This window comes from Schistosoma mansoni, chromosome 4 (genome assembly GCF_000237925.1).
Source record: "Schistosoma mansoni strain Puerto Rico chromosome 4, complete genome".
Classification (NCBI taxonomy): domain Eukaryota; kingdom Metazoa; phylum Platyhelminthes; class Trematoda; order Strigeidida; family Schistosomatidae; genus Schistosoma; species Schistosoma mansoni.
In genome coordinates this window covers 31,151,856-31,169,532 of record NC_031498.1, presented here as the reverse complement: position 1 = coordinate 31,169,532, position 17,677 = coordinate 31,151,856, and the positions used below count along the sequence as shown (strand labels likewise).

Below are 17,677 nucleotides of genomic sequence, written 5' to 3'. Positions count from 1 at the left end.
CAGCAAAACGGCAACCAGGTCTCGTGCATGAATTTCTCATGACTAAAGATATAGACTGTCCTATAAATACAAGCAGTAAGTCTAGGACCTTTAAAAGAAACACAGTACACAAAAACAAGCAAAAGTGGATAAAAACGGGTTACTATAGGCTAAAACTAGCCATTACGTGAAAAATAAAAAAACGATAGTGAGTTGAGGCAAAACCACAGTTAATTATTAAGTTGAACCGAACGTATAGCTCAGAATAGGTTCTTTAGATTGGAAATGGTACTTTTGTTGCGTAAGAACGTAGCAGGTTCTTTAGATTGGAAATGGTACTTTTGTTGCGTAAGAACGTAGCAAAGGTTTGAGAAATGTAAATCACGTTAGGACTAAACTTCGTGCTCGAAAAAAATCCAATGTAGAAGGCAACAAATCCGAGTCAGATAATTTTCGGTTTATTCTACCGGTGTAAACAAACAACTATTTGCTTTTGAAGAAATCCGATTAGTGAAATATATTTGTCTGTAGTGCATAATTCATGTGGATTTTATGGATGACAAAGGAAGATCTAAATGAATGAATTAGGAATCCACATATCGTGAGATTCGCTAATTCTGTTCAAAAGAGTCTGAAGAATCCAAGCTCAATAATGCGGTATATAATAACCCTCGAAGCAGCGATCAAGCGAAAGGTAGATAACGACAGTAAATAACATATGAGAAGAAAACAAAAGGTAGGAAAAGAAAATCCGAACAACAGGTAGCACGAAATTGATGGTAAGACGGTCGAAGCCAAGAGAGCCATGCCGCGTGAGGATTCAAATAGTCCCGAGTCCCATATGACTGTGACGAAGCTTTTTGTTGGTGGCTTGAAAAAGGATGTAACTCATGGAGAACTGCGCGAATATTTCAGCAAGTATGGTAACATCACCGAATGTGAGGTTGTTGCTTGGAAGGAATCAGGCGAGTCACGCGGTTTCGGCTTCGTCACATTTGATGATTACGACCCTGTTGATAAAGCTATACTGTATAAACCACACCATATCGGGTCCAGTAGGGCGGACGTGAAGAAGGCCCTCAGTAAGGAGCAGATCAACACGATGAAAAAGAAACAGGAGTCTCGAAATGACTACAATAACAATTATGGTGGTGGTGGTGGCGGTTATGGACCGATGGGTGGAGGCTATGGAGGGTATGACGGAGGTTACGGGGGTTCCTACGGAGGTGGTCCTTACGGTGGATATGGCTCAAACGGTGGTGGCGGTGGCGGTGCCTACGGGGGTGGAAATTACGGAGGGGGTTGGGGTCCGAATCACATGAATGGAGATGGTCCTGGCTGGGGTCAGGGAGGAATGGGTGATGGATTTGGGCACTATGGAAACCAGCAAAACTATGCCGGTGGTCCAATGCGTGGTGGTCCACCCGGGGGTTACCAGAGGAATGCTCCCTATGGAGGTAGGTTTACATTCTATCCAAACTAATCTGTCTTGTACATAGGGGGCTATGGTCGTCGTTAATTTCAGTCAGGTAAGAATTTCCTAGTATGAGCATGTTTTCAACGTCTAATTGCTTCTTCATATCCGTTGCAGGGTTAGTATGGCCTCAACAGTTTGGTCTAGGCAGTTCTACTAGCAGAGGAGACAGAGTTGTCCTAGCGCCCCCAAGTTCTAGGTCAGCCAGCAGAAAGTCGACAGCCTGTCTATAGCTGAGGAGGCCAGGGATCCTATTATTCACTGTGTATATACTGTTAACTGTTAATTTTCACTGCATGTGCAATCGAGCGTTCTTTTTAACTGTCATGTCCGTTGTGAGCTAGCATCCGGTCAAGAGTGACTTTCATCCTTAAGTGTAAAGTTTCGTATCATAAATTCATAAGCCCATGCAGCGTCCTTTTTTAACCCAGCTTTGTCACTAGTATTAAAGGAAATAAAAGTGTTCAAGCCAGTTAGTCTTTTGAGTTATGAGTTTTGTAATTGGTAGTGATGAGGGAGATGGATGCTTGTTGGGCGGGAGACGAGGTTGACTTACTAGGTCTTCCAGCCCTTTGTGTTTAGCAGGCCTGTCACTATGTCAAGTATTTGGAAGTGAGCAGTTTTAAAATTCGTTGTAGAGCCATAGTGGTATCCCGTAAATTTGGGTCCAGAAAGGCATGTAGCAAGGTCGAAACCAGGGTATCCATTCACTTTGTTCACAATTTTTGAGTGGTTTTGCAGATCTCGTGGTGCCCCTTGGAGGATTGACACTCGTCCGTGGCGTGGGACGCAATGGACTCGGGAACTTGTATGGTTGAACTATCGTTGTGTATGCTGTGATACATTGTCAAAAATAAATTTACGGATTAATTCCGCATGTACAACTATCTTCCTTTTTGATTACGTTTGTGACTGGGTGAGTTACATGGGTTTGGGTGGACAAGTGGGACCAGTCATTCCTTCCGCGCAACAGTTCGTTCACTGATTTATCTCGTAAAGGGGTTCACGTTCAGTAGCAATGGGTCGTTGATGCTTCTGTTTAGAGACCTGTGTATATGGAACAAGCAGGAGCATGGAAGAGTGCCTGTCAACTAGTGGGGTGTTACTTTAAATCACCGAGGGGATGTCGAGTTCCTTCAAAGCTCTTGGAGAGCTCTCGAGGCTACCGCTTGCCACAGAGGATGACAGGAGTTTGCTGAGTTTAAGGAGTGGGACGCATGTCGATAACCCAGTTCACTGTTACGCTCCGAATTGCGAGTTTCTCTCAAGGGTTGGTGTTGAGGTTAAAGTGAGGTGGGTTCGTCAGGGAATGTTGACGATGTGCGGGGTTAAGCGGCCACATTTGCGTCGCCTAGTTCCCAGAGGGTACAGACCACATCGGTCTGGCGACTCATTGTCGGATACTGTGCAAAGTATTCCTATGTTTTTGAAGTGAGTGAAACACTGCGCTCCAATACTCTGAGTTGTCCTGAATAAAACTTGGAGATTAGTTGAGAAGCCATACCATCGGACTGGTCAAGGTGAACTCCAGATTGACTGGTAATGGGTTTGCTGTGAATGCACTTTTTCACTACGGACGTATGTTCTGAGATCGTCAAGAACCTATTATTCAGGTCTGGTCTAAAATGAACCGTGAGTCGTAGGGAGAGGTGCAAAGCATCTTCACTAGATCGGATACTAGGATCCCGAAGCCACTGAGTGACTAGAGGTCAGTCGAATTGTCCCTAATAGACGGTGGTTGGAGGTAGTCGATAGGAAACAATTGACCTGTTGGGTCTCCTAGTCTACTCGCCACATTGCGACTTGGTTGATGGGATTCGATCTGCACTAAGAAGGACCTGACACACATGACACTGATCACCACCCATCGATCTATCAATTGTAAATTGTACTTATCTTCTAGCATACAGAAGAACGAAATGTGATCTAATCACCGTCCTCAGATCACTTAGTGATGGCTCCATATCTGACAACAAACATGGCAGCTATCCTACTACTGTTATTGGGTGTTTGTCTATGGTGATTGGTAGACCAACCGTGCATGTAATTCCTGAGCTAGTCGGAGGCTCTCACAACGGACTGTTCATTATGTTGGGTGACTGCATTCATTCTGCTCGAAAGCGTGTCGGTCATGTTCTCTTATCATTAGATGTTTCGATAACTTAGTTACCGGTCGAACACACTTCATGTAGAGACTGTCGTATAACTGACTGGGGCAGTGTCTGAGCACTCCTCAGAGAACTCTCTGACAGGGTGGGCACAAGAGCTTTGATGTGTATGAATAATGGGATTCCCTAAAGATACCATTCTGCAGCCCATTGATCAACATACTCTCCTTCCCCGGTCACAAGCTAGACCCTTTAAGAACGTCCTCCTGGCTATAGTCTAGTCACATTACCCTGTGTGATACTCTAGGTGTCCCTGCTCATCGACATTGTGCAACCAATAAGGCACATCCTGTCTTTTTTCCTTCCAAAACATTAGGTAACCTGACTCCAGGTTTATTTGAAACAATTTTCAGTGCTCGTTCGGAATCCAATCTAGAAAAAATTCCCTTATCCCAAGAGGGACCTTGCATTCTTGGGATGTTCTCAAAAATGTGTAACCAAAAAGTTACGTAGACCAAGAAATAAGTCTTGCTTATCTCACATGGAGGTCTAGATCTGCAACCTGCATAGTACTGAAGAGTAGGATGATGCGATCATGGCATGTCGCGTCGTTCTCCATCCCAATAGATCACTCATTCAACCTAGTGCCAAACTACGTCCAAGAGGTTATCCATGTGAGATAGAACACGAAAGGACGTGCACAAAAATCTGTGTAAACGTCTTCGTGGTTAGAATGAACAAGCTGTGGAATTCCCTATTGGAAAGCGATGGTTCTCTCACCTTCTATCGGGTCTTTCAAAAGAGGGCTCGACCTTTACTCTAGTTCTGTAGTTGCCGAGGGAGATTCCCCTAGATGTCACTACTCAGTCAATACTCCAATTGGTGACCAATGCATTCGCCTTTCAGTTTTAGGAGGAACATAACGAGAATCATACCTATCCGCAGTCATACACGCTTTCCTACCATCCAGACGCTGATCTCAATCGATAAATAATTCACTATTTCTGTCCAACAAAATTTGAAGTTTTAACTCAGTTGATCAACAAGACTGTCAGCATTATTCCATTAGCAAATGGTCGGTTGATGACTGTCATGACCGTTAGACTCATATTGTAGCGAGTTTGAAACACTCAGTGCATGCTACGAAATCGTTCAGTTATCTTCAGCACGTCCACAAACTAGTGATTGCTGGCACGACTCCCTCCAGACTCCATGGGACATTGAGCAATTGATCAACCTATATGATAGTGACAGGCACAATCACAAGTATTTTATTTTGTCGAGAAAAATATCCAACAAAAACCGCAACGAAAGTACAGGGCGCATGTGAAGATATTTGTGTTTTCCGATCTTTGTTTTAATCACTTTGTGGTGAGGTTACATCCGTTTGCCATACTGTTAGTTCATACTGTCTGTTTTCGTGGTTGACGAGATGGGTAGGCGTAACTGTGAGAACAATGATCGTCGCACTGAACAATTCCGCAAGCTGTTCATTGGAGGCTTGACTCCTCTTACTACAGAAGCAAAACTGAAGGACTTCTATTCCCAGTGGGGCGAAATTGTGGATGTTGTGGTGATGAAAGATGGTCGTACCAACCGCTCCCGGGGCTTTGGTTTTATCACCTACAAGGAACCAGAAATGGTGGATGCTGCTCAAGCTAATAGACCACACGAAATTGATGGTAAGACGGTCGAAGCCAAGAGAGCCATGCCGCGTGAGGATTCAAATAGTCCCGAGTCCCACATGACTGTGACGAAGCTTTTTGTTGGTGGCTTGAAAAAGGATGTAACTCATGAAGAACTGCGCGAATATTTCAGCAAGTATGGTAACATCACCGAATGTGAGGTTGTTGCTTGGAAGGAATCAGGCGAGTCACGCGGTTTCGGCTTCGTCACATTTGATGATTACGACCCTGTTGATAAAGCTATACTGTATAAACCACACCATATCGGGTCCAGTAGGGCGGACGTGAAGAAGGCCCTCAGTAAGGAGCAGATCAACACGATGAAAAAGAAACAGGAGTCTCGAAATGACTACAATAACAATTATGGTGGTGGTGGTGGCGGTTATGGACCGATGGGTGGAGGCTATGGAGGGTATGACGGAGGTTACGGGGGTTCCTACGGAGGTGGTCCTTACGGTGGATATGGCTCAAACGGTGGTGGCGGTGGCGGTGCCTACGGGGGTGGAAATTACGGAGGGGGTTGGGGTCCGAATCACATGAATGGAGATGGTCCTGGCTGGGGTCAGGGAGGAATGGGTGATGGATTTGGGCACTATGGAAACCAGCAAAACTATGCCGGTGGTCCAATGCGTGGTGGTCCACCCGGGGGTTACCAGAGGAATGCTCCCTATGGAGGTAGGTTTACATTCTATCCAAACTAATCTGTCTTGTACATAGGGGGCTATGGTCGTCGTTAATTTCAGTCAGGTAAGAATTTCCTAGTATGAGCATGTTTTCAACGTCTAATTGCTTCTTCATATCCGTTGCAGGGTTAGTATGGCCTCAACAGTTTGGTCTAGGCAGTTCTACTAGCAGAGGAGACAGAGTTGTCCTAGCGCCCCCAAGTTCTAGGTCAGCCAGCAGAAAGTCGACAGCCTGTCTATAGCTGAGGAGGCCAGGGATCCTATTATTCACTGTGTATATACTGTTAACTGTTAATTTTCACTGCATGTGCAATCGAGCGTTCTTTTTAACTGTCATGTCCGTTGTGAGCTAGCATCCGGTCAAGAGTGACTTTCATCCTTAAGTGTAAAGTTTCGTATCATAAATTCATAAGCCCATGCAGCGTCCTTTTTTAACCCAGCTTTGTCACTAGTATTAAAGGAAATAAAAGTGTTCAAGCCAGTTAGTCTTTTGAGTTATGAGTTTTGTAATTGGTAGTGATGAGGGAGATGGATGCTTGTTGGGCGGGAGACGAGGTTGACTTACTAGGTCTTCCAGCCCTTTGTGTTTAGCAGGCCTGTCACTATGTCAGGTATTTGGAAGTGAGCAGTTTTAAAATTCGTTGTAGAGCCATAGTGGTATCCCGTAAATTTGGGTCCAGAAAGGCATGTAGCAAGGTCGAAACCAGGGTATCCATTCACTTTGTTCACAATTTTTGAGTGGTTTTGCAGATCTCGTGGTGCCCCTTGGAGGATTGACACTCGTCCGTGGCGTGGGACGCAATGGACTCGGGAACTTGTATGGTTGAACTATCGTTGTGTATGCTGTGATACATTGTCAAAAATAAATTTACGGATTAATTCCGCATGTACAACTATCTTCCTTTTTGATTACGTTTGTGACTGGGTGAGTTACATGGGTTTGGGTGGACAAGTGGGACCAGTCATTCCTTCCGCGCAACAGTTCGTTCACTGATTTATCTCGTAAAGGGGTTCACGTTCAGTAGCAATGGGTCGTTGATGCTTCTGTTTAGAGACCTGTGTATATGGAACAAGCAGGAGCATGGAAGAGTGCCTGTCAACTAGTGGGGTGTTACTTTAAATCACCGAGGGGATGTCGAGTTCTTTCAAAGGTTTTCATTATTTCTCGAGGGTTATAATAACATAAGCGTATTATTATCATTTGCTCATCAGTGAATTAATTTTGGGGGGTGCTGTGTATGATTTGTCGTGGTTTGTGATATTGGTCGTGTGACCTATACTGTTATTGCTCTTCGTGTTTACTGTACTTCATTCGTGTGTATATGTTTCCACAGAACATGCAATAATGTAAGCATTCCAAGGTGCGGATTTTGGAGTGTGCACTACATATAAAGACAAAGCAGTACTATATTCATAGCGGATGAGAACGTGTACATGATACAGTAGTGTTTGCTGATGGGTTCTTTCATTGGGTCAATCTATCAATCCAATTTTTCTCCTCGATGGTGGAGTGGTCGCATATCCTTTAACCGTCTGAGATAGTATACTTGTCATTGACAGTCTGTACAGTTAAAAAAAGTAACTTGTTACTCACTAGGATCAGATTGTGAGTTTAGGTAGTTATTTTCTTGATCTACAAGTCCTATGTTTTGTGGTAAGTGTGAATGTTACACTTTCTGCATCAAGACTTATATCATTGGTTGGTCATCATAATGAGTCGCCTAGGTTTTCCAGCCCTTAACGTGGGGTATCTAAGTTCTGCAAATATAATCCTAGTGTTGTGTTCCTTGATACTTGATTGCATAGCCTGGGCTAAAATAAGCCAGAATACCACTCGTTTTCTGTTCCTGTTTTTCTCAAGTGGGCGGTAGTGAACATGTTTCGCCTCCGAATAATCGGTAATTTGAATCGGAGTGGGACTGAAGTGCTGGAGAGTTATACTCAACCTCAGTGGTTTGTGTTTACTGGCAACTAGTGTGTAATATGTGCTAAAAGGAATGACTATCTCCCAATTATTTATTTACGCATAACATTATGCGTTAACCATGTCACCTCGCTATCATGTTTTTCAGTCCGACAAACTGGTCTTTGCTAACTTGGTGCGACACGGTCCTAAGTTTATTTTGCCAAGTTCCACCTTGCTAATGACTGGAGGGATGGGTCGTCCATATTTCTGATTTCTTCGCACTTACATGCTTCTCACATGACAGCTAGAGTATAGTTTACTTATTGTGGAAGCTGAGTACGCTCGTCAGAAACCGAGGTCCACCTTGTATTATTGTATCACTAATGTCATCTCAGTGAAAAATTGTGAGACGTGAATTCCTGAGTTTCATGCGGCGTGAAGTTACTTTCGAGAATTCTTGGGCATATTAGTTTATGTAACATAACTTTGGATATGTTTTAGCTTCTTGCCGAATGTCAGTGTTTATAGCATCGTTATATGTAGAAGTGAAGAAATAGTAGGTTTTATAATAGCCAAAAGCACATTGAACCGAAAATGCTAGCTGTTGGTGTGCAAACACACAAATAAGACTGTTTTTATCTTCACTTGTCTCAATCACATTTGCTTATAGTAAATTGGATAGTGTTTAAGTCAATTTTGTTAGTTTGCGGCTAAAAATCGTTTTTCTTCACTTAATTTAGTAATTATGACAATCTCTTACCAAGGTATTTGTTTATATCGGAGTTATTGTTTAATCATCTACGCATTGATGCTAGTCTGTTTCCCTAATGAAACTTGAAACTGTTCATCTCGTAGTTTCCTGTTCAGTCTCTTTTCAAAATATTACTAAACTATAAGATGTTAAAAATTGACTGAAAGTTTAAGACATAGATACGTAGGGTACTATTGAACTCTAGACAAATAGGATTGTTGATCCAGAGGGTATCAGTTAACTTGATGGAGGAGGTTTTTTGCTCATGATTAGAATTTTAGGGATGCTGCGTTCTCTAAGCTGGATGGTATACTCGTAAAAACTAGAGAATTAAACACTCATTAAGTATTACCTATCAGTCTGTACTAAGAGCTTAAATGAGCGGAAATTAAATACTAATTGTTTAGAAATACCAACCATGACATCAAGAAATTTCTCTACATTCCACAGTATATATAGACAATATATCTTCTTAATAATAAGTGGTAAATATTTGGTGCTTTTTACTAAAATCGGTTGCCATTTAGTGCTTCATTGGCTAAAACCTATAACTTTTTAGAATATAAGTATATATGTATTCATGCAGTTTGATGAGAATAGCGTTAAGATGGCGGATTAGAAGAAAATGAAGATTCATTGTAATACGATTTTCATCCTTAATCACAAGTATGTCATTCATTGAATAAAGTAATCCCACCATACAATCTTTTTTATTGAGATCATGAATCGATTGGTATTAGATCACCGTTGAAAACCTGGAAGCACTGAACGGCCTTTTCTTCCTAGTATGAGAATCCTCAGCAGTGCGCATCGACGACTCCGCATGCGAGGCCGGAAGCCAGGACCTTCGGTCTCGCCCGCGAACGCTTAACCTCTAGACCACTGGGCCGACACCCAACGGTGTTAATGTCTATGCACCACTATCTTCCATTGTCTGTGGTAGATACTTATTTCTACCTGACATGGATTAGCTCCGCTGGTCACGGCTTCCCTCTAGAACTCGTGGATGCGCACTGTGAGGAATCCCATACTAGAACGAAACAGCCGTTCAGTGCTTCCAGGTTTTTAATGGTGGTCTAACATCAATCTCTACAACTCCAAACTGATAATCATGCAATCAACTGGATATTTTATATCTAATCAAAATCTCTCCAATATTGTTCATGAAGTCAGTCAATTAGTTGTTCGGCTATTCTGTTGTCTAAAATTTATCCATTGGGCATTGGGAAATCAGTTTCCTAAATAAAATGGGACCAATGAGTTAAGTCGTGTCAGTAATTTATCAAATTGATTGAATCACCTAAAAAACCTGAAATTCATGAACTAATATAACGACTGAGGATTCAGTTGGTTCATAAGTCTTTCAAATCAAGACATAGAGAGGAAAAAATCTTCAACGCCCTTAGTTGTCCTTATCATAATGATTGGTCTCACAACTTGCAATTCATTTCCGACTTCAGTCTCTCCAACTGTTCACTTTTCTGTTTGTATCCTGTTATAATCGTTTACTTATAGCAAGTATACTTTGTTCAAACTTCCTAGTAATTCATGTTACTCAGTATAATAACTGCTGATTCTAAAAATTTTGTAATTGATTATTGTAATGATTGTTACACCTGTATTTAAGTCAATGATATATAACGGTTGTCTTTATATTATATTATTTTGTAGAAGGATACCGTTGCATGCCTTTATTCTAGACTTTGTTCTTATTCGTTCACACAGTACTGCTTTCGTGCTGCATTTATCTACCTTAGAACAACTGCAATGAGGTTATCGTAGCGCGGCTTGTGTATAGTGAGGTGCTATGACTTCAGACTGCTTTAAGTTTTACATATTTTAGTACCCAGTAGTTGTTAGTTGTTAACTTGAAAAAAGTATACAGGCTACTATACCAACAGTAGTAAGAAAAAAGCAGAATTATTATACTGAGTGAAAACTTGTTTCTACTTTGCACGATGTTTAATCATTTGCATCCTTCTCCATAATTTGTACCAGTGAGACCATCTAAAACAGGAAAAGAGTGATTAAGCGATACATGCTTCTTTATATATGTTAGTATTTATCGTAGAAATATAAATCAAAGAACCATTAAGTAAGGAACAATTATAAAATAGACTGCTTCCAAGAATCATTTGTTAGATATTTCCCATCACGTGGAAGATTATAAACAAGTCTGCATTTTTCGGTTATAAATTTGTCTTCTTTATATCTGATTCTGATTTATATCCAGTATGATTTACTGCACAGGATTTCTATCATGCAAACAATAAATTACCTTTCCATGTTAGACTAGTTCCTTGAGTCTTATGCTCGTAAAGAATATACATTTATAAATGACATAATTGAGGCGTAATTCTTGTTTTTTTATTCAATTTGCATTCTCTGATGAAATGGCCCATTGAATGTATCTACTTGGCGAAGAAGACTTTACGAAAGCAAGAGGGTTCTAGCCGGCGTTTTACTAAACTTTAAGGTTCACCTGAAATTCTTTGGTATATCTAAACAAACATTTAAAAATAACAATGTTTAAATTCCATCAGTGTTTTTAATGTATCATATTCACTGGACAACCATTAAGTAGTGGTTTATTTATGACTGCCCACAATTAAATCATTTTTAACATAAATGATATCTGTCAGGTTCATAGTGTTATAAGATATAATGTTCATCTTTGTCTCTTAGGTTCTTAACATGATTCCTCGTCACCAGAATCGACATGAAGCCCTTCTATGGTTACTGCAGGTCCAAAGCCCGGATAAAGGAGGAGGGTTGGGTGTGGGTTTTGCAATCCAATCCCATATAAAAGAACCTTGCTTAAATAAACTAACCAAAAAATCACGTGAATCACATAAACTCTTCCCTGGGATTTGAAGAATTCATCTAGACGAATTAAGAAGCCTCATGATGAAAGTCGTGACCCTTCAAAATTCACAAAGTCGATGTCCCCCACCTGATAACCAGAGTAACAATTAATATGGATGTATGGAATGTCCGGACAATATGGCAGACTGAGAGGACCAGCCAAATAGCTGAAGAAATAAAGAGATACAAATCGAAGGTTCTCAGAACAAAGGAAACCCATTCGACCCAAGCTGGACGGAAAAGATTAGATTTGCGAGAGGTGCTGTCGTATACTGTTCATGAAGAAGAAAATACTTTGCACACATAAGGAGTTGCACTGATGCTGTCCAGCGAAGCATGGAAAGCACTTGTTGGGTGGGAAATTCACGGATTCAATATCATTAAAGCATCCTTCAAAATAAAGAAGGGAGTGATTACAATGAACGTTATCCAGTGCTGTGTCCACTGATGGAGACGGTAAAGATCAGTTTCATGAGAGTCTGAAGTCGGTCGTAGAGAAATGATCAGCGAAGAACCTGGTCTTCCTGACGGGGGACTTGAACACCAAGGTCGAGATGGATAACATCGGAAAAGAAAATATCATGGGACGACATGGACTGACTGGGAGAATGGATCGAAAATGGCGTAAAATTTGTGAATCTATGTCGCTTAAAAATGGTTATAGGTGGCACTATATTTTCTAACAAACGCATACACAAAGCTACATGGGTCTCATCGGATCACACTACAGAGAACCAGATAGATCATACTTTCATCACTAAAAAATTCAGAAGGTCAATGGAAGAAGTGAGAACCAGGGAAGGAGCTGACGTAGCTTCAGACCACCACCTGATTGAAGCCAATATGAAACTGGGTCCAAAGGAGTACTGGAAGAACAGAATTACAGAGGTTCAATGAGCCCAAGATAACTCTCAACAGCAGGTTCTAAGTCTTACAGGATCTACTGAAAGAAGAAGAAACTGCTGTGGACGACAACTGGAAAGGAATCACAAAAGCACTAACTCTAACATGTCAGGAGGTACTGGACCGCAAAAGCATCACCATAAGGGGTAGATCTCTAATGATATACTTGGTAGGATTCAAGAAAAAAAGAACAAGAAGACAGAAATTAACAACATCCGAACGAGAACAGAGAAATTCAAGTCACAAGCTGAATACACAGAAGCGAACAAGCAAGTGAAGAGGAGCGTTCAAGCTGACAGGCACAAATATGTGGAAGACCTAGAAACGACAGTGGAAAACGCTGCAAGAAAACGAAATATGAAACTATATGACGCAATGCGGAGACTAGCAGGGAGATATAGTAAACCAGAGAGACCAGTCAAGGACAAAAAAGGCAAAACAATCACTGAAATACAACTCAGGAAGCACCAACATAACCACACTTGATCGAGAAACTCTGGATGAGGTAGGATCATCGATACACAGGGAGGTTCCGATGGAAATGTAAAGGCAAGGGTCGGCAAAGCAAGGACAGCATTCCTACAACTGAAGAGCATATGGAACTCAAAACAACTGTCTGCAAGTCAACATCAAGGTCAGAATCTTCAATACGAGCGTCAAAACAGTTCTACTGTATGAAGCTGAAGCTTGGAGAACTATTACAACCGTCGTCAAGAGGGTACAGGCATTTATAAATAACTGTCAACTTAAGGAACCCGATATCTGTCGGCCAGATACCATCAGCAACAACCTACTATGGGAGAGAACGTACCAACTTACAGCTGAAGAGGAAATTAAGAGAAGACGCTGGAGATGGATAAAACTTGCACTGTGGAAATCAACGAATTGCATCACCAGGCAAGCCCTAACTTGAAATCCTTGAGAGAAAATGAGGAGAGGAAGACCCAAAAGCACATTAAAATGGGAATTGGGGGCAGACATAAAAAACGAGTAGCGATTGGAAACACCTGGAAAAACCCCAGGGCAGAGTTTGCTGTAGAATTCTAGTCGGCGGCTTACGTTCCTCCATGAGGGGTAACAGGTATAGGTAAATAAGTAGAAAGTAGGTAATGAAATATATATTCTATTTACTTTGTATTCATTCTATCGATACAACGTAAATAATAAAAGTCGAATACCGATTCTACCTATGATACACATATTTCAGACATGATACTATTGGAAGAAAAACATTCAGGAATAGATGCAACGAATGTGTAAAGCATTAGAATTCTGTAATACAATGAAAAAGCTAACTATAAGTCTATCTAGTTCTTATAGTTCATGTAAGAAAAAAGGAACTGATAAAAACATATGTACCATGTATATAACGTATGGTTAAAGTTACAAGTGAGGGATTGGAAAAAACATATATATGAATGAAAGAATAGCTTAAACGACTTACATGTTACTTACTTGTTTCGTCATCTTAGCACTGCTCAAGAGAATATGTGTACAAAAGGGTCCGAAAAAGTGGAATGAATATAATTTGTCGACAAATCAGAACAAGGCTGTTAAACGCTTAACAACAAGATAAGGTTTCAACCTTGATGATTTTAATCCTGATGAGACTATAACTTATGGGTGACCCAATGAAATTAAGGACAAAAGGTCTTGATTTGTGGCGCGAAATGCTTCCATCCATATGGTTAAATAGAATTTCAGCGTTATTGCTGATGTCATTTCATGATGACAACCTGTTATAAACGTGAAGATGCCGTCGCCAATTGTTATAAACGTAGAGGATACTAGTTATAACTGGAGGGGTTTCTTGTTATAACAGTCCTTTTACTTTTTACACGTATGTGGGACGTTAATTTGCCTTAGACGAATATCTACACTAGATTTCCACCCAGTGTCTATTCTACAGGACTTCAACAGAACTCAGATCAAGAACACGAGATTAGCCTGACTATAATGTCAATATATTTCACACCAAAATCCGACACAAGGAGCAGTCAATCAATAAGTGTCCATCAACAAGAAACAGTCAATACATAATAAGGATAGGGGAATATATATATAACACATAACACCTGTCATCCTATCTAATGTCTGACTCATCAAGACAACCAATCACTGTCATTCTCGCCCACACATCACAACCTTAACTCTAATTCCTAACTCTAACCTCCAATTCTCAATCCTAATCCTAGTTCCTCATGCTAATGTATAACTATCTTTAGACTCTATTAAGTAGGTGGATTTTCCCAAGGTCATGTTAGCGTCGATCGAAAGTCGTCTATAAATTACTGTCTCACCTTAATGCTTTTTCTCCAACTATCGTCAGTTTTCACTGTCAGAGACGTTGCCAAGACATTATTACACTCGACCAAATTTATTAGTTATCGTATACTGTAGTGTTTTCTGTCATCTGAATTTTAGTGTTAATCGAAATTTGTTGACGGATTACAGTTCGAGAAACTCTTTGATAATATATCTGACTACTAAATGATTACCTCTATTGTTATGTAGCTTACAGATTAACTTGGAAACTTGACCAATAGAATCCAGGTAGCGATAAAGATCAGAAAATAGTCAATGATAACATCTTTATCTGTGATAATGAACAACGTGCGTGCAATAGCCGAGGAGCTCATCAGTTCCCTCAAAACTGCAAATGGAACTTGATTCGTAAAATCGGAGTCCAAAGTTTCCTGTTGATTCCCTCTAACTACTTAACATAATTTACACATGATGTAGAATATTTGTAATATTTAACTACTGATATCAAATCTACCGACACTCAGTCATTCGTACTTCAGATAAGCACTTCGTGTTATTTATTGGTACAAAAATGGGTATTGTTATACAGTTAATTAGATCATTGGTTGCAATCTTTCTTCAAATTTATTTTTATTCACTGACAAACTGTCATTCACCGATTCCTTAATTTTAACGTAGAAAACTACTAAAGTTAATACTGTCTGTATTGATTTTCTCAATTTACACGAAGATTCATTGAGATTATAAACCAATGTAAGTTAGACAACTATTAAAATCCTGAAATCGTTCGACGTTCGTTTCGTCTTAATATAGGATTTCTCAACAGCGCACATTCGCAAGGTTAAGTGTTTACACGTAAGATCGAAGGCCTTGGGTTCGGTTCTCTGTTGCGGGGGGATCGGATACGCACTTTTGAGGAGCCACATACTCGAAAAATACAGCGATTCCTGGTTTTCAGTGATTATCTAAATAACATTGATTTGTGATTTCAATGAAATCCAAATCCCATACTGATAGTTGTACAAAATTGTTAAATTACGTTTTAAACAATTCCTCTTTGAAGTGGAATCCCTTTTCTATTTTGTTCTTCTATTTTATTTCAGTAATTTATTTGACCAACCACTGGTGACTAGTTTTACTTTGTGGATAACACGTGGATATAGTTCGGTATATTTATTCAAATAAATCATTTTCCTCAGTTACAGGTCAATTATTATGACTTTATAATACTTGAAATATATATTTTGAGTAGTATGTTTTCTAAATATTGATTTCTCGAAGTCATAGATCAGGCTTTATCTTCTGGTATTTCACTAGTTAATGAGTTATAAGGTTCTGGAGGAGTGAAGCATAACAATCATAACTGTTGTCGAACTGTGTCTTATCGATGTAAATAGATTTCAATTACCGTATTACAATTTGATATCACATGTACTGGACCATGATAATAGGAACCTGGAGGAAAGTGACAGGAAGTCTTGGTCCAAGATTTTACGATAGCAAGGTGTATCGAGAACACTGAGTGAAATGCTGAACTTGGTTTGATTCCTACCCAGTGTCACATTCAGTGGTGTTATCACTAAGCTATTAAGGTCACGACCTGCTACAGTAAGAATAAGATATTGAAATTGATTTCTTTTTTTCTCATAAATGTTCATTTGTAAGTGCTTATTTAGCATTTTGTAAAATTATGTCCGTTATTAAATCAAACAAGTCATAGAATAAATATAAATAGGTTCGATTTGTCTAATGGGATAGCCAATATTATGTTATCTGGGGACCAATTCTTATCGAGTTCTATCAAAATATATTGATCTGATTGGTAAATAACAATATTGCATAATCAGAAATGATTATTCTGAATAATAATTAAAATAATGAAGGTCAAGAATAATCTTGTGTACTTATTGGAGATTGATATATAAAATTATTATTTATTTAAACACATAAATATTGGTACAAAGGGACACCAGATATATATGCGTCACACAAAACCCATTTGATTTGTGTGAGGGCCGTGATACTGCCCGGGTGCCCAAACCGGAACAGGTGGTTTTCTAAGGGGGCCACACCCGGAGCCTTCGGCCTAAAGGTCTGATCCACAAGGCAGTGGGGCAACGTAAGAAGATGCAGTCCCATGGTAGGCAGTGATCAACGATGGATTCATACGCCATTTGTCCCCTCAGGATACTGGAGCCCATGTTCACCATTGATTTGGAATCAGGGTTTTCTAACTCCCCTAGGTGGATGCGCCGTGTTCCCGTTAAAGCGCAGGACATTCGTTTTTCATCCTCTTAATTTCGTAAACAACACCTGTGGCACGAGAAGGCAGTGAGTAGGACTTCCCTGGCAGAGGCTATATACGTGTGGCCATGTGAGAGCATTTTGAGGCGGGTGAGACAGGATTTCCTAAAATCGGTTGGACAGCGTTAATAGCAAAAGCAGCAGATTTAATATTCAAAAGGTAAGTAATAGAGTCATCGGCACTGGGGTATGTTTTCAGCAAGTTGTTTCCTTGGGACTATGAACACCTCCAGGTGTTCTTTCGCATAGCTAGGGGGTGTAGGGAAAGTTACAGATAATACATAAAAAAACTATTCACATAACGGCTACGGATAAACGGTTTCAAAAAGCTGTCCCTTGAACTCTGTGGTCTCGCTCCCAGGTTAGCAAAGCCATTACTTACACATTTTGCTTTGTAGGTCACGCTAAATCAAATAGCTTTGTGGAAAGCTGAGAGGCGAAAAGCACCCGAACATATGTAACAACTTTCAAACTCATTATGTGTACAATTTGCAGATGAGTTTTAACAAATATAGAATTTAAGTTTGAGAGTTTATGTTAATAGATTCGAGGCTAGTTTTTCCTTAATAATTGAGAAAAGGCGGAAATATTTATACAATGAAAAAAAATTTTGAAAAGTATACAAAATAAGTTGAAATCAAGAGTCAATTGAAGCTAGACTACCATGGAGAACCTGGAAGCACTGGACGACCGTTTTGTTCTATTGTAGGACTCCTTAGCAGTTCGAACCTACGATCCCTTCTCGCGAGATTCG

The 17,677-nt window shown here is 40.1% G+C and overlaps 2 protein-coding genes across 2 annotated transcripts; both read left to right on the top strand.

Moving 5' to 3' along the window:
• Positions 1-1,524: 1,524 nt before the first annotated feature.
• Positions 1,525-1,739, top strand: Smp_053950 (putative heterogeneous nuclear ribonucleoprotein; the record flags this gene model as incomplete). Its single annotated transcript, XM_018797483.1, is given in 2 exon segments — positions 1,525-1,683; positions 1,689-1,739. Coding segments are annotated over 2 exon segments (210 nt in total).
• Positions 1,740-4,924: 3,185 nt separating this feature from the next.
• On the top strand, positions 4,925-6,771 carry Smp_053940.1 (putative heterogeneous nuclear ribonucleoprotein). The gene is made up of 2 exons (XM_018797482.1): positions 4,925-5,921; positions 5,964-6,771. The coding sequence occupies exons 1-2, from the start codon at positions 4,994-4,996 to the stop codon at positions 5,981-5,983; spliced, it is 948 nt and encodes a 315-aa protein (XP_018652520.1). The 5' UTR covers positions 4,925-4,993; the 3' UTR covers positions 5,984-6,771.
• The last annotated feature ends 10,906 nt before the right edge of the window (positions 6,772-17,677 follow it).

Coding starts and splice junctions, on each gene's coding strand:
- Smp_053940.1 (XM_018797482.1), top strand. CDS start 4,994: ATGGGTAGGCGTAACTGTGAGAACAATGATCGTCGCACTGAACAATTC. Junction 5,922..5,963: donor GAGGAATGCTCCCTATGGAG/GTAGGTTTACAT, acceptor TCTTGTACATAG/GGGGCTATGGTCGTCGTTAA.